The sequence below is a fragment of the Lethenteron reissneri genome, chromosome 16 (assembly GCF_015708825.2).
Source record: "Lethenteron reissneri isolate LAM-NWPU_2019-01 chromosome 16, ASM1570882v1, whole genome shotgun sequence".
Taxonomy (NCBI): Eukaryota; Metazoa; Chordata; class Hyperoartia; order Petromyzontiformes; family Petromyzontidae; genus Lethenteron; species Lethenteron reissneri.
This window is the reverse complement of record NC_083794.1, coordinates 11,007,130-11,030,642: the sequence shown is the minus strand read 5'-3', so window position 1 is coordinate 11,030,642 and position 23,513 is coordinate 11,007,130. Positions and strand designations below refer to the sequence as shown.

The 23,513-nt window shown below is 50.2% G+C and overlaps 1 protein-coding gene across 1 annotated transcript in view; it reads left to right on the top strand.

Moving 5' to 3' along the window:
• The first annotated feature begins 1,412 nt into the window (after positions 1-1,412).
• LOC133343113 (heart- and neural crest derivatives-expressed protein 2-like) overlaps positions 1,413-23,513 on the top strand; it is a 48,282-nt gene continuing 26,181 nt past the window's right edge. Inside the window, exons 1-2 of the mRNA XM_061552619.1 lie at positions 1,413-1,587; positions 1,920-2,049. Of these exons, the coding sequence (XP_061408603.1) occupies positions 1,413-1,587; positions 1,920-2,049 (305 nt within the window). The remainder of the gene's footprint in view (positions 1,588-1,919; positions 2,050-23,513) is intronic.

Below are 23,513 nucleotides of genomic sequence, written 5' to 3'. Positions count from 1 at the left end.
TTCTTGTTTAAAATAATTTATTTCTTAGATTTTTTGTCGTTGTTGTTAGCCGAAGCCAGGGTCTCGAATCCAACGGGAACTTCGAGGCGAGGGAGACGACGAAATTGCGAAAATATCGGAGCAACGTGCGAGGGAGTTGGCCGGCGCGGGAGGGACGCAGAGAAGAGTGTTGGAGGCGTTCCGGATGAGAGAGACAGAGACAGAGAGAGAGAGAGATTACTCTTGACCATCGAGCCAAGCCTGCGTTGGAATTCTAAGCGTCCACACAACTCTTGGGAATCTCGCCAGAATTTTTAAATTTTCTATTTGTATACAGTATACATATTCCTTCCCAGCCTGCCTCCTCTCCCAGCCCACACCGCCTCCCCTCCCGCTCTCAACCCCCCCCCACCCACAATCATCCTCAAACCCCGTACTGACCGATCCTCCATCCTATTTGCATCCGAGTTCAAAATTGAACGGAGTGATTTCGACGCCAGTAAATAGAACACACCACTGATAATGATGCCACCGCTGCAGCTAGCTGCTAGCGCGTCCGATTAATGTCGAGGGAGGAGGTGGGGTGAGACGTGAATCAGAGGCGCGGTTGAGAGAGAGAGAGAAAACGAGAGAGAGCCCTTTGCGCAATTGCAGAGTCGCGTGCAAGAAGCAGATCATCATCGTCGTCGTCGTCATCACCGGGCGAGCGGAGGAGGCTCCTCGACACCATCTCTTTCGTAACCCTTCAAACTCCACCGCACGCGGACGTGCGTTCTCTCGCTCGAGTTGCTCGAGAGGTCCCCGGTCGACAACTCTCGCTTTGGGCAAAAAAGTAAAAAAGTAAAAAAACTATTTTTCATTAAAAAATTTACGGTAAATCCACCGAGAGAGAAACGACGACGAGAAACTTTCCCGGCGTCGGTCTGAGACGAGCGAACCTCAAGCGACTCGGCCCCGAGCGCGCCGAAGTTTTCCCCTGCGACTTGCCACGACTCCACGTCCGCCTCGACCCCCCTCGTGCGCTTCCCTCCAACGGCGCCACGCGAATCGACGAGGGCCGTGACAGCCACCACCGCCGCCACCGCACGTGTCAAGTAACCCACGAGCGCAGTTGCTTTGCGCGTCTGCTGTTAAACATGGGCCTTTCTTCGCTCATAGTTGTATCATCGTCGCCATCAGCAGCAGCAGCAGCGTCATCATCATCATTGTCGTCGTCATCCTCGCCGCTACTTCCACCACCGCTACTGCTGCTACTACTGCTGCACGTCTGACAAGTCCCGAGCGATCCGACGAACCACGGGTGGGTTGACGCACGCGAGGCGCTCGTACGAACACTAGACACGTGCCGCAACATCAATAACAACAACAGCAACAACAACAGCAACAACAACAAGAGCCGCTACAATCATCCTCCGCCGTTCCCGCTTCTCGCGATGAGCGTCGCTGGCGGCTTCTCGCAGCCGGCGTCTGTGCTGCCGCACGAGGCGATGTACGGAGGCTTCGCGCCCGCGGCTCGCCTCGCTCTGCAGGGACACCCACCGTCGCCCCCGCTCCCCGCGCCCTCCTACCTGCACTCGTGGATTCTCGGCCACCCAGGCGGCGGTGGAGGCGCCGAGTACTCGTCGGGACCGCCTGCTGTCCTGCAGCAGTTGCAGCAGCAGCAGCAGCAACAGCAGCAGCTGCAGCAGTTGACGCAGCAGCAGCAGCAACATTCACGAATCGCGCAGCAGCAGCAGCAGCAGCGCACGGCCGTGACGACGCACAGCTGCGTGTACGGCTCAAGCCCTGAGCGGCCAGACTTGGACAGCCAACACCATCATCATCACCACCACCACCATCAGCAGCAGCAGCATCATCATGAACAGCACCAGCATCATCAGCACCCGCAGCAGCATCCGCAGCAGCAGCAGCAGCAGCACGGGGAGGCGCTTCTGCAACAGGAGGGAGGGGAGGCCGTCGCTGCTGCAGGCCGCGGGTCCCGTACTGCCCGCCCGTGAAGCGGCGAGGAACCGCGAATCGCAAGGAACGGCGGAGGACATTGAGCATCAACAGCGCCTTCGCCGAGCTACGGTACGTGGGGTCATCGCCGCCATCAGCAGAGTCATCATCGTCGTGATGGTCATCGTCATCATCATCATCAGGGTCCTAGATTTGAAGCTTTCGTGACTGCAAGGATTCATACTCTTAGTTCTTTCGGTAAAGTCACGTAGGTAAAAAATGAATTAAAAAAATGAAATTATTTTTTATATCATTTTTTCCTACGTGACTTTACCGAAATAACTAAGAGTATCGTCAGGGTCGTCATCGTCAGCATTTACCGACGAGTCTATGTACGAAATGTATCTGTCATTTCGACTCTCCGCACGTCCTCATACAGCTCCCCTCTCATCTCACTCGACTCGCAATCCCTTCCACGCGTTCCCTTACCTCTCCCCTCTCATCTCACTCCACTCGCAATCCCCCCCCTACGCGCTCTCCTACCTCTGCCCTCTCATCTAACTGTGCTGCTTACCAGACCGGACCGGTTGGTGAGTTCACTATCACAGGACCTCCCTACAGCATTTTCATAAAAAAATCGGCTCCAGCCCGCAATGTTGTAAATCAACACCATCGCCATCACCACCATTATCACCACCATCATCATCACCATCACCACCACCATCACATTGATTGTCGTGTGGTTTAGCAAGCGCACCGCTGCAGCACAACAACAATAACACGACTTCTTTCGCACCGTACGCACCGATCTCGGCTAACGCGTACTGCGCGAAATAAGTTCAGCGTACATACTACGGGTGTGAGAGTGAAGTGCGTTGCATTGCTTACCAATTGTCAGCCACGACTGATTGGAAATTGAAGATGAATACCCGATACCGCAGGTGGGGACCAATCTTACTTACGCAAAACAAAACGCAAATACAGATTCGCGATCCGCGTGCGCGCGTGTGTGTTGAACTTCTCTCGCACCGTACGTAGCCAACAGTGCTTATCGGAGGTGCGGGATTATAGAGAACGGGCAATCTTCACCGATTGCTGATCGTGATCATAACGACGACGGTGATGATAACGACGGTTGATTGTATCGATGATCTCGAATAGTAAGGTTGTTTACATATATATACCGTTACAAATCACATCACGCCGCCACCATCACCACCACCATCGTTATCATCTCTCAAACGACGCATACCGGACACGACAAACGGAATTAGGTACGGGGTGATCCATTTATAGACACCTCTCCACCATCACCACCAGTGATACAAAATAAGGGGAGCTTATGGGTTTAACCATATGTGTGTGTGTGCGTCTAAGTCGATGTGTTTCTATGTGTGTGGGTCGATGTCTGTGTGTAAGTCCACGTGTGTGTGTCTGCCTTTTTCGCCCGGGCAACGCCGGTTACTTACCGCTAGTACTAAACAAGGGGAGCTTATGGAGAAAACGGCGCAACGTTGTTGTCGCAAAGCCCCCTGTTCACACACGTTTCCCAACAATCTCAACACCGGTTTGGGGGTGAGTGGTGTGCAGGGTACATCACTGGGGTGTGTGCGGATGGATCAGCCGGTACGCTAGACTGATACATCTTGACTTGAAGCATTTCGTGACTGCAATGAATCCATATTCTTTGGGTCTTTCGGTAATGCCACGTAGATAGGAAAAATAATAATAACAACAATATTAGACGGAGAACTTCGCACGCGTGTTCCTGCACGAGGCAGCCGGGCTCTGATACGAGTCTCTAAACCGCCCTAACCACAAACGAGGCATTGGGGAGGGGGGAGAGAAGCGATTTAATCCCCTGCGAAGCGAACAGCTGTTTAGCGATAGCGACGCGAATATCATTAGAATCAGACATAGATCAATCGATTTAAAGCTTTCGTGACTGCAGGGATTCATCTTCTTGGTTCTTTCGGTAAAGTCACGTAGACACTGTCTTCCCGACAAACCTGTTCTTCACCTGAGGACGGCTCCTTGCGTTGTGGCCGAAACGTCGTGAGAATTACTTTATTATGTTTTATTTTTATTATTTTATTATTTCTATTCTATGTGACTTTACCGAAAGAACCAAGAAGATAGATCAATCGATCGAGATATTAAAAGCGTAGCACAATAATCACAATCAATCGACAGCTCTTTGCAAATCCACTGCTGCATGGTCGCCTGTTCACGGCGTGGTGTTGGTCACGTGGGGTTGCTCGAGCCATGCTTTACCAAGCTGGTGCGACTCACCTTGACACCTGGAGGGTCAACGTGACCCCCTCCCGCCTCCCTCCCCCCGGCCCCCTCCCCTCCACTCTAGGGATGTGGTCAGCGACAGGACCGAGCCGCAGTTGTCCACGAGTGACCTCTGACCGGCCTCGCCAGTTGCCCTCAGGGCTCCTCTGTCCACACAGCTGACGACTAAGTGACTGGCCCCTGACTCGGCACGATTTTCATAATTAATCTGTACTAGAGGGGGGCTTTCTTCTTGTTGTTGCAGATTGTAAATGTTGTGGCCTGGCTCTCCAACACACCGGTGTTGCTGTACTAGTATACTACACTATACACTACACTACTATACACTAGTGCTGTACTAGTATACTACACTATACACTACACTATACACTACACTATACACTACACTATACACTACACTACACTACACTACACTATACACTGCTATACACTACACTATACACTACTATACACTACACTATACCCTATTATACACTACACTATACACTACACTACACGCTAGTGCTGTACTAGTGACGAAATGGCATGTTCTGTTTACGTGACAAACCTCACTAGTTGGCTGTGTCGGGTGGTGGCGGGTTTTAACGACACATTCATATATTTACGCGATCTAACCCAAGAAACTATTATGGATGATATTGGTCGCGAAAGCCTGCTACGTGTTAGCCCAATAATCTGTACATTTGGGACTTCTTTTCGTACCGCACGTAGCCAACCGTGCTACTCGGAGGTGCGGGTAATTTGGATGAGGATCTCCCCGTGACCACACTTCACTATTATGTGAGAGCCACGGTGGCTGCGAGATGTTTACTACCTCGCCTGGTACATAGGAGGTCCTGGGTTCGCCCCAAAAAACGGGCACATCACCCCAATATTTTAGTGGACACAGAAGTTTGATAGGAAGGACCTCCAACCCCCCCCCCCCTCATCCACCCCTGAATTGTCCATTTTGCCCCGCTATATTGTACAGTGTACTACAAATCAACGCATAGTTTAGTCGTTTAAATATCGATGGGTAGCATGGTACAGTATAGAGCAATACCCGCGTGTACGTCTTCCCCCTCTTACGACGTTTCGCAAATCCGTCGTCACTTCGTGAGCGTCGCTACGCTGGTTCGCGTCGCCTCCGTCGCCCACCCCGTAAATAAATCGCCCTCTGATCGACGTCGTTTCGTTCACGCGCCGTCGTAGGAACGAATCCGCCGACGTAAAGCGGGGGTGTTACCGTCGTAAATCGGGGTGTTACCGTCGTAAAACGGGGGTGTTTCCGTCGTAAATCGGGGTGTTGCCGTCGTAAAGCGGGGCTGTCGCCGTCACGGAATTACGGATGCCGCGGGTGCTTGGGGGGGGTGATAATTAAATCCGAGACCCCAAATGTTCATGCTCACGACCCATCGGGGGGCTCCTGCGTCGTTCGCTGTGAATCCGTTGCTGTGATGAACTCACTTTCCTGTGGAGATGCGGTAATGTATGTCCTGTTTCCGTATGCGATTATATAAACTGCAGTGTAGTGGGTTGCACGCTGCGTTATGAACCCCGTGAAAACCCAGTTCGATTCCAGCTCACGGCCATCAACACCGATGACGATTGTCTGAACCGGTCATGGGCCTCCCCTAGGTCGACTCAGCCTTAAAATGAGTACCTGGTGCGGCGTGCAAACATCGCCACTGGGGAGACAAAGGCGGCCGCGCGTAGTGCTGGTCACCCATAGGTGCTCGCTAACAGCACTTGTCCCAACAGTCTGTTGAGGTTATATGGAGGATCTTTGTTTTTTGATTTTGTATATATATGATAGTGTATATGTATCATTACTGCAATGTATATATGTAATTAGTAAGCGATATGCGTAAGCTTCGGGATATATATTTTTTAAACAAGGCCAATCATCCGAAACGTCGAAACGACCTATTTTTCTGTGAAGTAAGAATCAGGAATATAACTTGGCATTAACGTCATCGTATATACTATATATTTAATTCGGTTAGCTCAATCTGCAAGTTTACACTGCAGAGGCTACACATTCGTGCGTTTAATAACGGAGTTGGCGCGTTGTGGCACAACTGATGTGCATTTATCTTTTAAATTGGTCGGTAAAAAACAACTTTCATCCTGTCACCAACACGCGTGTATTCACACGTGGTTGTGTAACGGAGATATAGATACTCTAGGAAGTGTTACATGCGGCGTATTTGCATAATATGTATATATATATACATTCAAGTAATGTATATAGATATATGTCATGCATTCAGTCACTAGTCTGATGTATAATTCAAACGTATACGCGCACCGCCTATGTTACCACTTGTAGCTGAGTGCTGAAACATCACGCGTACACACACACGCACACACACACGCACACACACAGTACACACACACACACGCACACACACACACACATGCGATTTGTATTTTTGACGATTGTCGTGGCTTTAACCGCTCTTAACAGCAGCGACCAGCGCTTAGCGCATACGGGGTGAAGTATGGTCGTCACACAACCCTCCCTCCACACGATGATTGACGGGGCGTGGGCATGGAGGCCTTCATCTAGCAGTGGATTAACAATGGGGGGGGGGGGGGGTGGAGTGGCTGTAACTTAACTTGGTAGTTACAGAGACGCGTGTCACCTCTTTGCCTGTCCGTGCAACTCGACGCGTTTTATTTTCGGATGTTTGCGAGAGTGGAATCGTGTTGTGTGTGCGGTGTGTGCGCGTGTGTGTTGGTGTGCGCGGTGTGTGTGTGTTAGTGTGTGCGGTGTGTGCGCGTGTGTGTTGGTGTGCGCGTGTGTGTTGGTGTGTGTCAGTGTGTGTGTTGGTGTGTGTCAGTGTGTGTCTGTCTGTGTGTGGGTGGGGGAGCGGTAGTGTAGCGGTTTAGAGCGCTGCGCTACGAACCTGGCGACCCGGGTTCGATTCCCCGCTCACGGCCACCAACACCGATGACGATTATCTAAACCGGTCCTGGGCCTCTCCCTAGGTCGACTCAGCCTCAAATTAGTACCTTGGTGCGGTGTGTAAACATCGCCACGGGGGGGGGGAGACAAAGGCGGCCGGGCGTGGTGTTGGCCACCCACCACCACCCCCTCGCGTGTCGTGCCGGCCGTCACAGGTTGCTGCTCGTTAGCGGCACTTGCCCCAACAGTCTGCTAAGGCTACACGGGGCGATGGATCTCTGTGTATCTCACACCTCGCTCTGCTGTCACGCGCCCTCGAGCTATTTGCGAGCGAGCGTCGAACCGAGTCTGGGTCTGAACATCAAACACGTGGAACCACAACCACATTGACCCACGAGGCACCACAACCACAACCACATTGACCCACGTGGCACCACAACCACATCGACCCCAGAGGTCGCAAACGGGTTTTGATTCCTTACCCGTACCCGGCCGCACCAGGGTCGCAAACGTGTACCCGTACCCGTACCCGATACCCGGCCCGGTACGGGTAGCCGGGTATCGGGTAGGGTACGGGTATCGGGTACCCGGTTGCGACCTCTGATCGACCCACGAGGTATCGCGCACCTCCAGACGAGCGCATGTTGGCTACGTACGGTGCGAAAGAAGTTCAACATACATACCTACTGCACATACAAGCACGCCATCGGAAATGTATACGCACATACGGGCCCATATCTATATGTGTAAACCAGAGGAGTTTCCCTTGGCCCATGAACGTCTGGTTCGGGTCAGAGCAAGCCGGGCTGCTGGTGACACGCGGAGCGTTTGAGACCGGTCCAGAGGGTTTTTGTGTTTTGTTATTGAACCATCCAATTGGGATGTGTAAAGAATATCGAGAGACGGTGTCTGTTACGTGTTGGGGCAGATATGTAAGTTAAGGGAGGTATACATATTGTATTATCTGCTTATGTGTACTATACTGTATTGTTTAGCATCTATGCCATAGTAGCACAAGCACACAATACTCGTGTACTGAATTAGGGTTTTCGCTATACGTGAGTCTGGCCGATGTATATGTGTGTCAATGAAAATAGCAGACTTCTACACAGCCCGTATGCCATGCTAACTCTTAACCTGGCAATGCATGACCAGTACTGTTTGTGAGTGCCATTGATCGGAATGGGTTAGTGATTGTAGGAGGTTAAAGCCAGCAGTGTGCGCACACTTATGGGTGAAGGATAGCACGTGTGCGAGTGACAGGGTGTGTGACGTTAGTGGTGGTGGTGGTGATGATGATGACCGAGACTTGGGCTGTGTATGCCGCCGTAGCGGTTTCTAAGCGATGCGCAACTTCGCTACGCTCGTGGCCAATAACAGTGGCGAATATTTGAACCCGGTCCTGGGCCTCCGTCTAGGTCGACTCGGCCTCAAACGAGTACTTGGTGCGGTGTGTAAGCATCGCCACTGGGGGAGACAAAGGCGGCCGAGCCGTGGTGCTGCTGGTCACCTACCCCGTCGTGCGCTGTGTCGCCTTTAAATAGTTGCACGCAAACAGCACTTGCCCCCACACAGTATGTAAAGGCTACACGGGGGACCTTTGTCTTTGGTGGGAAGGCTTGCCCCTGTACAAAGTTTTGAGAAGTGTGTCAAGTATATATACCGTACTGTATATCGTTCATCCTCAGTATAAATGCCGCAACGCTGTCGTCAATGTTACTTGGCGCATCAAGAGCGATGTGCTGTCCATTTAATACTGACACGACGAAATGATAACTCGTCTATACATTCACACGAGAAGGCCTTCATCCAGCAGTGGATAGATGAAGGGCTGTTGTTCGCGGCGTGTGTTTGTGTACACGGCCACGTGTACAGGAGGGTGACTTGGTCAGTACACGCGAATAAATGCTTGTAAATTATTGCAAATTTTGGTGTATTCGGTCGGTCTTATTTCATCTAGAGTATAATGTGGATCTATGTGGTAGGTATAATTAGCGTGAACGTGATTCGTAAAAATGTTGTACCACGAAAGCACATCGGACATAAATAATAAATGGATAAGGTAAACTAATTTACAATTGCTTACCAGTAAAGCGTCTTCAACGAATTAGTTCATGAATCTATCATTCAAGGCCCTTCGCACGCCGCTTGACCATACTTCCCCACGCTGGTCGCTGCGGGTTTGGTGAACCGGGGAGAGAGGGTCGCATGCATGACGGGTTCAAGATCGCTCGCCACTGATGTTAGCCGTGGGTGGGAATCATAAACTCGTGTCGCCCGATTCAGAGTGAATCGCGCTGTCCAATGAATAATCAATTAATTGTCCCATCGATTTAACATTGTAAAGCCATTTTATTCCCACGTGTTAGATAATTCACTGGTCAATACACTTTTTCTGGCATAAGGTTTTCCAACGGTTTTAAGGTAATTTTGGGGTGCTGATTCCAAATCTGGCATCAGTTTTTGTCTATCACATCAGGTTTTTGAGATATCAAATATTGCATATTCAATAAAAACTGCGGAAGAAAAATATTAAATAAATGTGGATATCTACATAAAATGATATAATAAACGCACTATCCTAAAAATACAGCACCATATTTTAACACTAAAGCAGTCACTGACTCGCAACAACTTGCAATCATAAGTGACAGAGTTAATTTCGTGTAAAATCAATGAAAATTGGGTATGCCGATAGCATAAAAATGATGTGATAGAGCAAATCTGAGATCAGATTTTGAATCAGCACCCTGAAATTAGTCTAGAACAGCTGCAAAAGTCCAGGCCAGAAAAACATGTTTTTTTTTGTTGACCAGTATAATTGAACGGTCACGCTTACGGGTGGTGATGTCAGAATTAGAATATTTATTTATGCTGGAGGAATCCGATGAGCGATGAAGCTTCCCCCCCCCCCCCCCCCCACGGATGTTCCAGTAGGGGCACAGGGTTATAACGTTACAAACAATAACATAAACACGATAGCAGTGCAAGATATATGAAAGGTAAATAAATCACTTAGAAATATACAAATACAACTACACTAGAATATACTTCATCTTGCCAGGTGAAGCCCACTGAGGTTTTAACGTATAAACCCTAACAGCTATTTGAATATCGATCTCTTACAATTGAATATAAAATATAATTGTAAACAGGGTGGAGCGGTGGTGCAGTGGTTAGCACCGTGCGCCCGAAACGATCGTGCGATTTAAACGAAAGAAGAAAAATAAAAAAACTTAGTTTGCGTCAAGGGCAATCAATGAATCGATACCAGTAATCAATTATCAATTAATGAGATGTATTTAATTATAATGTAATTTTTTGTAAATTTCTGAACGAATGTCTCTACCCATAATAACATTTAAACCGTTCAGGGGCAGTACAGCAACATGGTGGGGAAGACTCATTGAACGAGATTCAGAATCATAAGCAAGCAACACGTCAAAGCAAGATAGTGCAATGTTAACGATTGTTCACAACCCCAATTGTGTCTATCCACTGCTGGATGAAGGCTACCCCATGCCGTGTCATGACGCATGGCAGAGCACTTTGAATTTCTTTCGCACCGTACGTAGCAAAACCGTGCTAATCGGAGGTGCGGGACGCTTGTATGCGTGTGTCATGTAATAGGCATGCACTTGATGTGTTGTTAACTAATGCGTGTTATCGGGTAGCATATCATCGTAAATATCCAACACTAAGATTTTAATGTTTAAAAAAAAATACCTCGATTTAAATGTTAAATCGACTCCATTTACAATAAGTTCGGCATAAGCGAGTTGCGTTACTCATGCAGACAGCGCTACGCACGCAAGAATTTACTGTCCGCATGTATGCAGATACAAACTAATACAATACAAACTCGTTATTATATATCTATATTTTTTTAAACATGAATATCTTTCAAATGTTACCGAATTCAACATTGACTCACCGCCACGCTAAGGGCTTTAGTTACCTAGCAATGTAAGTGACGTTTTAAGTGCGCGTGCGTGCGTGCGTGTGCGTGTGTGCGTGCGCGCGCGCGCGTGCGTGAGTGCGTGCGCGTGCATGCGCGTGCGTGAGTGCGTGCGCGTGCGTGAGTGCGTGCGCGTGCATGCGCGTGCGTGAGTGCGGTTCTTAAGACGCGAATCTGCATAAGCTCGCCGCTTCTCCGCGTGCGACGTCTTTAGCGAACGGCGCAACAGCGGAACAAGACGAAGAGAGGGCAAAGATCGGGAAGATTTAGTTCGGTTCCGTCGCGCGCGGGGAACGCAAGACGTGAAGACCCACAGACACCCACACACACACAAAGATCCCCCATATAGCCTTAACAGACTGTAGGGGAAAGTGCTGTTAGCGAGCACCTATGAAGGCCAGCACGGCACACGAGGGGGTGGGTAGCTAACACCACGCCCGGCCGCCTTTGTCTCCCCAGTGGCAATGTTCACACATCGCACCAGGTACTCATTTGAGGCTGAGTCGACCTAGGGGAGGCCCAGTACCGGTTCAGATAATCGTCACTGGTGTTGACCGTGAGCGGGAATCGAACCCGGGTCGCCAGGTTCATAGCGCAGCGCGCTAACCGCTACACACACACACCCACACACACAACGCACACACCCACACACACACACCCACAAACACACACCACCCCGTACAAACACACGGGGTGGCGGTTGTTTGTAAATACGATGGTGAATATAATCATGTTGTTGTTGCTTTTTGTGTAGTCGTTTTTGTTGTCAGTCTTTAACTCCCCACTGCTGAGATCACCCCCTCCACCCCCTCCACCTCGTCCACCTCGTCCACCCCCTCCACCTCGTCCACCCCCTCCACATGGTCCACCCCCTCCACCCACTCCACCTCCTCCACCCCCTCCACCTCCTCCACCCCCTCCACCTCCTCCACCCCCTCCACCTCGTCCACCACCTCCACCTCATCCACCCCCAGCACCACCCCCACCCCTGTGTCCCTCATCTCCCAGTTGAGATTGTTTGGCCGCTATACATTCTCCACGTGACGATGACGACGACGACGATGATGATAACCACGATGACGATGATGACGACGAGCCACTTGGTAGAGCTGCCATTTGTCAGGTGGCTTGTGCCAAAAGAGCTGAACACGCGAGCTCCGTGTGGCCTTGCCTGGTAACAAGATCAATGGTTTCGTCTCAGTTCATCTCCAGACATTCGCCTTCTGCCCGGTCGCTCCTGTCCATTCGCGGCCTCCGAGCTCCGTAATCCTTTCCCGCCGCTGTTGTCGCATCTTCTCCCTCTGCGTCCCTTGCCGCCAGAAGCAGCATCTTTATTTGTACCGCAATGGGGAATCCGAAGAGCTAGAAAGCTCTTTTGTTTCACGGATGTCCAGTCAGGGGGGGGGGTCGGAACGTTCCCCTCGGCCTCTGCTGCGTGGCTCATCGTGTCTCTCATCTCTCAAATACAATAATTATGATATTATTGCACTGGTCAACAATGTTTTTCCTGGCCTGGACTTTTGCAGCTGTTTTAGACTAATTTCGGGGTGCCGATTCCAAATCTGATCTCAGATTTGCTCTATACATCTCATTTTTATGCTATCGGCATACCCCATTTCCATTGATTTTACAAGTTGTTGCGAGTCAGTGACTGCTTTAGTGTTAAAATGCGGTGCTGTATTTTTAGGATAGTGCGTTTATAATATCATTTTATGGTAGATAATCCAGGTGCTGTATTTTTAGGATAGTGCGTTTATAATATCATTTTATGTAGATATCCACATTTAGTTAATATTTTTCTTCCGCAGTTTTTATTGAATATGCAATATTTGATATCTCAAAAACCTGATGTGATAGACAAAAACTGATGCCAGATTTGAAATCAGCACCCCAAAATTACATTAAAACCATTGGAATACCTTATGCCAGACAAAGTGTGTTGACCAGTGTCATTGTTTAATATTTAAGCGCTCGCTGAGTCTCATGTCTCGTGTTTGCGCGAGCGTCGTGCCTTTTGGAAACTTTCGCCAATTCGATCAATGGGTGGTTTGGCAACAGAAGCGATTTAAAGGAGTTTCCTTGCGTCCCTACCTGTTGCACGCACAGCCAATCCACTGCTGGATGAGGAGGAGGACCTTTAAACAACAACAACAACAGACAACAACGGTGAACTCCACTGCGCCCGAAACGTAGCAACCGTGTCAGAGCTCACTTCTTACTTAGCCGAGGGGTCCCGCCGACGGCAGCTATCCCCCCCCGTGGGTCGTCAATATTATTTGACCATACTTCACCATATTCTTGGTTCTTTCGGTAAAAAAAAATTCTAATTTTCTTGCTGTGGATTTCACACCTGATGACGATTGCTTGTGTTGCAGTCGAAACGTCGTGAGAATTTTTATTGTTTTATATTTTTATTACTTTATTATTTTCCTTCTACGTGACTTTAGCGAAAGAACCAAGAATATGAATCCCTGCAGTCACGAAAGCTTTAAATCACAATTCATACTTCACCACTTTTCTCAGGACGAGTTGGTGAATATGCGATGACGGTGGTGTCGGGCGGGCGGGGGAGGGTGGAGCGAGAGATGTTTGCTGTTCCGCCCTGCGCGCCGCACATCGTGACTAATGACGCGTGAACCCTGTCTCACCCTGTTTCACCCTGGCCCCGGGCTCTGACTCGGAACGTCGTCCACGCGTAATCGCCGCGGTGGGGGTGATGGGGGTTGTGGGGGGGTGGTGGGTGGTGGCGGGGGAGAGACTCACAGACTACGGTGGTGGCTCTCGGCGCCACGACTCTGGGCAACCACCAAATCGCGCACCACCACCACGAACCAACAACAACAACACCGCACTCTGTGCCAGGCTAGGTGTACTTTGAGGCCGTGGCGCGAAGTTGCTCACCACCGAGCCACGGCGGTGGTTTGATGGTGGGCATCGCCGTGGTGGTGATGGTAGTGGTGATGGTGGTGGTGATGGTGGTGGTGATGGTGGTGATGGTGATGGTGGTGATGGTGGTGATGGTGGTGATGGTGGTGGTGATGGTGGTGATGGTGATGGTGGTGGTGATGGTGGTGATGGTGATGGTGGTGATGGTGGTGATGGTGGTGGTGATGGTGGTGGTGATGGTGGTGGTGGTGATGGTGGTGGTGATGGTGGTGATGGTGGATGATGGTGGTGGTGATGGTGATGGTGGTGATGGTGGTGGTGGTGATGGTGGTGGTGGTGGTGATGGTGATGGTGGTGGTGGTGATGGTGATGGTGGTGGTGGTGGTGATGGTGATGATGGTGGTGGTGATGGTGGTGGTGGTGGTGGTGGTGATGGTGGTGGTGGTGGTGATGGTGGTGGAGGCTGACACTCACTCAGCTCGTGGCGTGCGCGTGCAGCCACCACGCGGTGGCCAACGGGGGGCTGGGGGGGGGCTTCTCTGGACGGGTGCGAGGGGCTGGTACCCCCCACCACCACCACCGCCCCCACCACCCCCCCCACCACCCCCCCCACTACCATCCCCCCTACCACCGCACCCCCAAAACGACCACTCGCACACACACACAGAGTGGAGTGATGCAATCAGCGTGTGTGTGTAGGTGGATTCGTTTACTATTGAGATGGTGACTGTTTGTGGGAGGCTTTCATCCAGCAGTGGATTTACAAAGAGCTGTACACGTGGACGGCATGGGGTGTGTGTGCGTCGGTGTGTGCGGTGTGTGTGTGGGGTTATCGCGCTGCGCTACGAACCTGGCTACCCGGGTTCGATTCCCGCTCACCGCCAACACCGAGTGACGATTATCTGAACCGGTCCTGGGCATCCCCTAGGTCGACTCAGCCTCAAATGAGTACCTGGTGCGATGTGTAAACATCCGCACTGGGGAAGACAAAGGCGGCCGGGGTGCTCGTTAACAGCAGCACTTGCCCCGACAGTCTGTCGAAGGCTATATGGGGGATCTTTGTGGTGTGCGTGGTGCAGATTGCGTGCCGTAAGCGATACCCGCAGACTTAAGTTTGACTTCAAGGGCCCACACACAGAGACACAGACAGACACACATAGACAGACACACACACAGACAGACAGAAACACACACACACAGACAGAGACACACAGACACACACACACAGACAGAGACACACACACAGAGAGACATACACACAGACAGAGACAGACACACACACACAGACACACACACAGACACACACACATAGACACACAGACAGAGACACGCAGACAGACAGACAGACACAGAGACACACACACAGATACAGACAAATGCCCCCCGTGTAGCCTGTAGCAGATTGTAGGGGCAAGTGCTGTTCGCGAGCACCTATGAAGGCCGGAACGACACACGAGGGGTGGTTGGTGGGTGTCCTAGCACCCACGCCCGGCCCCCTTTGTCTCCCCAGTTTCTACTGCCCACGACTGGTTCAAATATTCGTCACTGCGTATTGACCGTGAGCAGGGATCGAACTTCAGTCGCCGGGCTCGACCCGCTGCTCCGCCGTTCCCCACTCATAAACACACGCGCTTACACACACGCACACACAAGCACATAGCATAATACATTATATACATAAATACCCCCCGGTAGCCTTGATCAGACTGTTGGGACAAGTGCTGTTCGCAAGCACCTATGTGGTGTAGTAGGAAGGCGCACACACGCACACGCGCATACACACAGCACGCACGTGCGTTTACAAATCACGCAGAGGATACACAATTATACAAACTACAAAAACGACAAAGATCCCCCGTTATAGCCTCAACAGACTGTTGGAGCAAGTGCTGTTAGCGAGCACCTACCTAATCAAAGCCGGAACGGCACAATCGTACGCGTGGACATACACACAACACAGACGCCGACACACGTACACACGTACACAAAGATAAAGGTCCCCCATGTAGCCTTTAACAGACTGTTGGGGTCGACCGTGCAGACCCATATTGCCATTCGAAGCGGTGGGTGGCCAGCACCACGCCCGGCCGCCTTTGTCTTCCAATTTGTAATGTTTCCACATTACACCAGGTACTTACTCATTTAAGGTTGAGTCTACCTAGGGGGAGGCCCAGGACCGGTTCAGATGTCACCGATGTTGGCTGTGAGCAGTGAGTCTAACTCGGGTCGCCGGGTTCGTAACGCATCACAACACTGCCGCTTGCCACAACACAAAGACAAAGATCCCCCGTATAGCCTCACCTATACGGAGGATAATCACTTTGGGCAAGTGCTGTTCGCGAGCACCTATGAAGGCCGGTACGGCACACGATGGGGTGGGTGGCCAGTGCCACGCCTGGCCGCCTTTGTCTCCCCAGTGGCGATAATTTTACACACCGCACCAGGTTCTCATTTGAGGCTGAGTCGACCTAGGGGAGGCCCAGGACCGGTTCAGATTATAATGGTCACCGGTGTTGGCCGTGAGCGGGAATCTAACCCGGATCGCCAGGTTCGTAGCGCTAACCGCTACACTACCGCTCCCCACACACACACACACGCGGTCCAAACACACACACACATAAATTAATTACACACAACGCATAAAACACACACACGTACACATATCAACTTGGACGCATCCGTACACAATCGCACACACACATATACACGCACACGTAACGAATTCAGAGGCGCACGCTACGGACGGTGCGAAAGAAGTTCAACATACATAACACATGAACATACTCACACGTACGTAATCCGCTTTTATTATAATTTAAAACTATATACTGGTCCGGTGACGTGACACAAGTAATAACAGAATAATAAAAAAAATCAACTAAAATAAGAGCAGATCTTTTTTTGTGTCTGTCGTTTGACGTTTCGGTCCACTGGCCCACTTCAGGAAATGTGCATTCGGACGTCAAGCTACATAGAGCAAATCGTTAAATTTTGCGCTACAATTCATCTCATCGTGACAGCAGCAATAATAAAAAATAATAATTCTACTGACGTGGACTTCTTGGTTCTTTCGGTAAAGTCACGTAGAAGGGAAATAATAAAATAATAAAAATAAACCAAAATAAAATGCTCACGACGTTTCGGCCACAACGCAAGCAGCCGTCCTCAGGTGAAGAAATCGAAATTTGACGTGGACTTGTAAGTTGTAAGCGAACTTCGCGCGCTTTCTCTCGGCGTTAGCGTCACACTCCATGGGATGCGAATTTACTCGGTTCACCGATAATGGGGGAGTATCCTAAATATATCTATATAGACCTGTGGGTGCTTAGCGGTAGACTTGTACAACTGTAGTCTAAAGTTTAAGTCTAATCTGTTAGTCTGAGCTTGCCCCAACAGTAACACCACCCTCACCGTGCATTCATGTGTAGTGGGGGGGCAAAAAAAATCGTCAGTGTTTGTATTCGCATCTTACTGTGTCTGCGTGTGTACGTTGAACTTCTTTCGCACCGTACGTAGCCAAGCGTGCTGATCGGAGGTGTGTGGGGGGAATGGACAACGAACTGAGCGCTCATAAAAAGAAACGCGTTTTCAATCAAGATGTAAACGTGCAAAGTTCGAATCGCGAACGGAGTCGGCTCCACTACACTCGTGCCAAATTTAAGCTTTTCACGGCGTTTCTAGAACATCGCCTTCCTATGACCCCCCCCCCCCCACTCCTTCTGCTACATCATTCGAGTTTGCATCACTCGCTCGCATCGTACGGCGAGCTCCGCTTCTAGAACACAGCCGGTCATCATTCACAGCAGCAGATGCTCACGTTTCCCGAGCCTTGCTTATGGATGACATTAATCGTAATCGCGTCCAGACGTCCGCCTTTCTCGAGGCACCTTCACAGAACGACGACGACAACAACATTTCTACTGCAACAACAACTAAATTTCTATTGCAAAACAACTAAATTTCTATTGCAACAACAACAACATTTCTATTGCAACATCAATATTTCTATTGCAACAACAACATTTTTATTGTAACAACAACATTTTTATTGCAACAACAACGTTTTTATTGCAACAACAATAACATTTCTATTGCAACAAAAAAACATTTCTACTGCAACAACAACAACATTTATATTGCAACAACAACATTTCTATTGCATCGATCGGTGAACGCCGATCACGATCTGCAAGTTCTCAACGAGTCGCTCGGCATGACCCGGTCACGACGGACTGTGTGCTGTGTGTGTGTGTGCTGTGTGTGTGTGTGCTGTGTGTGTGTGCTGTGTATGTGTGCTGTGTGTGTGTGTGCTGTGTGTGTGTGCTGTGTGTGTGCTGTGTGTGTGCTGTGTGTGTGTGCTGTGTGTGTGCTGTGTGTGTGTGCTGTGTGTGTGTGTGCTGCGTGTGTGTGTGCTGTGTGTGTGCTGTGTGTGTGTGTGCTGTATGTGTGTGCTGTGTGTGTGCTGTGTGTGTGTGCTGTGTGTGTGTGTGCTGTGTGTGTGCTGTGTGCTGTGTGTGTGTGTGTGCTGTGTGTGTGCTGTGTGTGTGTGCTGTGTGTGTGTGTGTGCTGTGTGTGTGCTGTGTGTGTGTGTGCTGTGTGTGTGCTGTGTGTGTGTGCTGTGTGTGTGTGTGCTGTGTGTGTGTGTGCTGTATGTGTGCTGTGTATGTGTGCTGTGTGTGTGCTGTGTGTGTGTGCTGTGTGTGTGTGCTGTGTGTGTGCTGTGTGTCTGCGCGGTGTGTCTGTGCTGTGTGTGTGTGTGCTGTATGTGTGCTGTGTATGTGTGCTGTGTGTGTGTGTGCTGTATGTGTGCTGTGTGTGTGCTGTGTGTGTGCTGTGTGTGTGTGTGCTGTGTGTGTGCTGTGTGTGTGCTGCGTGTGTGTGCTGCGTGTGTGCTGCGTGTGTGCTGCGTGTGTGCTGTGTGTGTGCTGTGTGTGTGCTGTGTGTGTGCTGTGTGTGTGCTGTGTGTGTGTGCTGTGTGTGTGTGCTGTGTGTGTGCTGTGTGCGTGTTGTGTGTGTGTGTGCTGTATGTGTGCTGTGTATGTGTGCTGTGTGTGTGTGTGCTGTATGTGTGCTGTGTGTGTGCTGTGTGTGTGCTGTGTGTGTGTGTGCTGTGTGTGTGCTGTGTGTGTGCTGCGTGTGTGTGCTGCGTGTGTGCTGCGTGTGTGCTGTGTGTGTGCTGTGTGTGTGCTGTGTGTGTGCTGTGTGTGTGTGCTGTGTGTGTGTGCTGTGTGTGTGCTGTGTGCGTGTTGTGTGTGTGCTGTGTGTGCTGTGTGTGTGCTGCCTGCTGTGTGTGTGCTGTGTGTGCTGTGTGTGTGCTGCCTGCTGTGTGTGTACTGTGTGTACTGTGTGTGTACTGTGTGTGCTGTGTATGTGCTGTGTGTGTGCTGTGTGTGTGTACTATGTGTGCTGTGTGTGTGCTGTGTGTGTGCTGCGTGCGTGCCGCGTGCGATGCGGCCGTCTTGACGTTGCAATTCTTCCCACGCCGTTTACGACCCTCGAGGGCGTAAAACAAAGCATCGCTCCGTATACAATTCACTGTCCCTTTATTTAAACAAACGAGAGCCGGTCACTTATTGCCAAGAAGGTCCCAGCGTGCTGGGATTTAGCTAAAATATTTCCATAAATAAAATATTTTGATGGACAAATACATATATATTTACGTCTGTATGCATTATAAATCAGTTGTGGGGGTCATTGGCAAGGCTTTTAGACGTGGGATTGAGCAGCCCGCAAATGCAGTGAGTCATTGCGTTGGCAATTGATCGAGTAAGGGGTGGGGGGGTTCTGTGTGTGCGCAGTGCTCGCTCACAGCACTTGCCCCAACAGTCGGTTAAGGCTATACAGGGGACCTTTGTCTTGTGTGTGCAGTCTTCGTTCGGGGCTCTGCTCATCACTGGCCGCTTGGTTGAGATAATTTCTGTTGCTTCGATCAGTTATTCGTGTCGTTTCCATGACCCGTTAATTTTAATCAATTAGATCGGTTTTTTTTACCTATCATTATTATTTGTTGTTGATAAGTGCCCGCATGTTAATATAATGAGATTCGTGCCATGACTTCACCAACACCTTCACAGTTTTGTTGGCTCTGTCGGGTTGTGGAGTGTTCGAGTTAAAACATTTGCACAAGACGTGTGATACGTGTAGCTTTTAATTTTAATCAGTGTATAATAATGGTACTACAACAACAACAAAAAAGTCTACTTCGTGGCTACTAATTGCTTAAAAAACATAACTTTATTTATACTCTTTGGTTCTTTCAAATCTAGAATAACTTTATTTGTCGAACTTATATTTTTTTAAATGCCACCGCCTTTCTCGCGAGCCCACGGAAGTACAGAGTGGCCCCTCTATTCACCCTGAAGCAGGACCGTTGCCCGAAACGTTAGGATGGTCAGAGAGTTAGTTGCCCGAGAAAATAAACACATTAACGACCCGTTTACGTCGATAAACTTTGGGCCCACTCATTAACACTCCCCTACAATGTATGCAGTATATATATACAGTAAGCGTGTTATGTGTGACGATTCTGGGTAATGTCCCTTCAGCGTAGCAGAGAGATCTAACATGTATGTTGTTTTAGATTGGACACCCATGCTGTATATGTGTTCCTCTTACGACACGGTGTGTACACAGACACCACCACTGACCACGTGGACACGGCCACCACCACCACCACGTGTGTACACCACCACGTGTGTACACGGCCACCACCACTGATCACGCAGTCCCTTCATTGTTTGTTGTTTCAAATTTGCAGCGACAGGGACGGGGAGAGGGAGGAGAGGGGAGAGAGAGTCACGGCTGTACTAGCAAGAGAGTTTGTAGCAAGAAAGAAATGGTCTTGGATATATAGATATGTTTAAACAAGACGTTACTCGGGCAGAGCGGAGTGTGGCCAAGTCGTGGGTCGTAAGTTACGATTTTAGTAAAAAAAAGAATGTCAACTCGCTAATGCCGCGTGCTCGTAAAATAACTTTGTTTTTCGGGGTTTAAAAAAAAAGGGGCTCCACTTTCCCTCGCCTCGAAAGGGGAAGTTCTCGTAAACAAGTCGCTCTCTAAACCCTCGGCATCACCAAGTACACGCGAACAGAGCAAACGCGTCTCAGCGCGCCGCCGCTGCACCCACTCCACGCCACCCTGCGTCAACCCACTGCTGGATGATGCCCCCCCCCCACTTCTCTCCCTCCCCCCACGTTAGGGGTTACTTGACCACGCTTCTGCGGCCGTCGGGAACGCTCTTCCCTCCGATGTTAGGAATGCCACTGGAGCACTTTGAAATCATCCAGATTGAACACTCGTTCCTTCAGCACTGCTCGTTGTGTTTAGTTTGTTAATAATAATAGTTCAATTTGTAACGCGCGCAAATTTGCAGACGTAGTGGCCGCAACTCAGAGGTGCGGAGCCAAGCTCAGAGTCGCTCGAAAGCACGTGGTTGTAGAGGTGAGTTTTTAAGTGTCTCTTGAAGGAGGCGATTGAGGTGATGCTGCAGAGGGATGTCGTTCCAGACTGTTGATCTTACCCCGGCACATCCGACGAGCACTCACGCTGCGAAAGAATAAGTTTAGCGCGACTGATCAGTGCCGGGTGGTTGGTGAGTGCGGGTAGCATAGCGCAGTACAGTACAACAATGGAATTTTTTTTTAAACACAGCAATGTCCAGCCACTGCCCAAGCCACCGCGTCCGTTTTGTAGAAGCGACCTGGCTATCAGAAACGATGAAGCTCGCGGCTGTAATCACCGGCGACAAGTCACAAGTACTCGAATTGTAAATGTTGTCGGGTTTACTCTCCAACACGCAGCCGATGTGCTGATGCAGTCACGAATTGGGCACGGGTTGTTGACGTGACAAACCTTGCCATTTTATTTATTTTACCAGCTAAGGCCCACTGAGCTATGTAGCTCTTTCCAGAAGCGACTAGACCACAAATGATAGCTCAACAAAGTGGCTTATCGCGTGGAAATTTATAGTAGCCACACACTCTAAATGCACGTTGATTCTAAATGTGGAAAGGAAAAATCGAAGTACCCGGAGAAAAACCCACGCTTCGATGGGGAGAGCGACACGCAAACTCCAAATATATAACGGCAGGCGAGGTAGTTAACATCTCGCCAACGTAGCATAGATGTTAACTTATAAGTGGTGATCGCACGCCCATCTCTAAGCACTGTCCAGGCTCAACGCCTGCTTAGCTTCTGAGATCCTGACTCTATTCCCAGTGACTTGGCCATACCTATCACACGCACACAGTGCATGGCAGTTGACGAGTACAAAACACCTGCAGTACATCTAGAGGAGTTCACACAGACGGTGAGCCCCCCCCCCCCCTCCTCAATCCCCTCCCCGTGTAGCCAATATTAGACTGTCTGGACAAGTTCTGTTAGCGAGCACCTATTAAGACCCGGCCGCCTTTATCTCCCCAGTGCTAATGTTCACACACTCACACACACACAGAACGCGGCAGGGACTCGTTTAGGGCTGAGTTGATCTGGCGGTGACCCACGATGCGATGTTCGCCGCAGCTTAGAATCGAGCTTCGTCTAGAACGCACATGGGGGGTGGTGGGAGCGGTGGTGGTGCTGTTGTGTTGTTGTCGGAATGGATTAGCCAAACTTACCCCAAAGAAACAAAAGACAAAGATTCCCCGTGTAGCCTTCAACAGACTGCTGGGGCAAGTGCTGCTAGCAAGCAGCACCTATGAAGGCCGGCACGGGTGGGTGGCCAGCACCACGCCGGGCCGCCTTTGTCTCCCCCACCTGATTGGAGGCTGAGTCGGCCTAGGGGAGTTGCAATGACCGGTTCACATAATCGTCGCCGGTGTTGGCCGTGAGCGGGAATCGAACTGCGGTCTCCCCCCCGGGGTGGGTAGCGCTAACCGCGACATCGCCACTCCCCACAACAACAAACACGACAACGAACGCGTAGGGGGGTTAGTGACCCGTCAACATAGCCACGACTTGAACCCGATCCGTCTCTCTCAGCGGCCCTTTCATCTGAAGTGACAACAGCGGCGGTAATCATCCTCCTGTTTTACAACTCCCTGGGCTAACCAGTGGTGGGTACTCCCCATCAAGGGCGCCACGGTGGCTAGGAGATGTTAACTACCTCGCCTGGTACACAGGAGGTCGTGGGTTCGATCCCGACCCTGACGCCTGCTGCTGTATATTTGGAGTTTGCGTGTCTTTCGCTCTCTCATCATCATCATCATCACGGTGACTAGGAGATGTTAACTACCTCGCCTGGCATGCAGGAGGTCGTGGGTTCGATCCCGACCCTGACGCCTGCTGCTGTATATTTGGGGTTGGCGTGTCTCTCGCTCTCTAATCATCATCACGGTGGCTAGGAGATGTTAACTACCTCGCCTGGTGTACAGGAGGTCGTGTGTTCGATCCCGACCCTGACGCCTGCTGCTGTATATGTGGAGTTTGCGTGTCTCTCTCTTCCCGTGGTCGCGTGGATTTTTCTCCGGGTCCTCCCTCCGGTTTGTCCCTACACATTTATAATAAACGTCACGCGTTTAGAGTATTTGGCTGCTATACATTTCCACGTGATAAGCCACTTCGTTG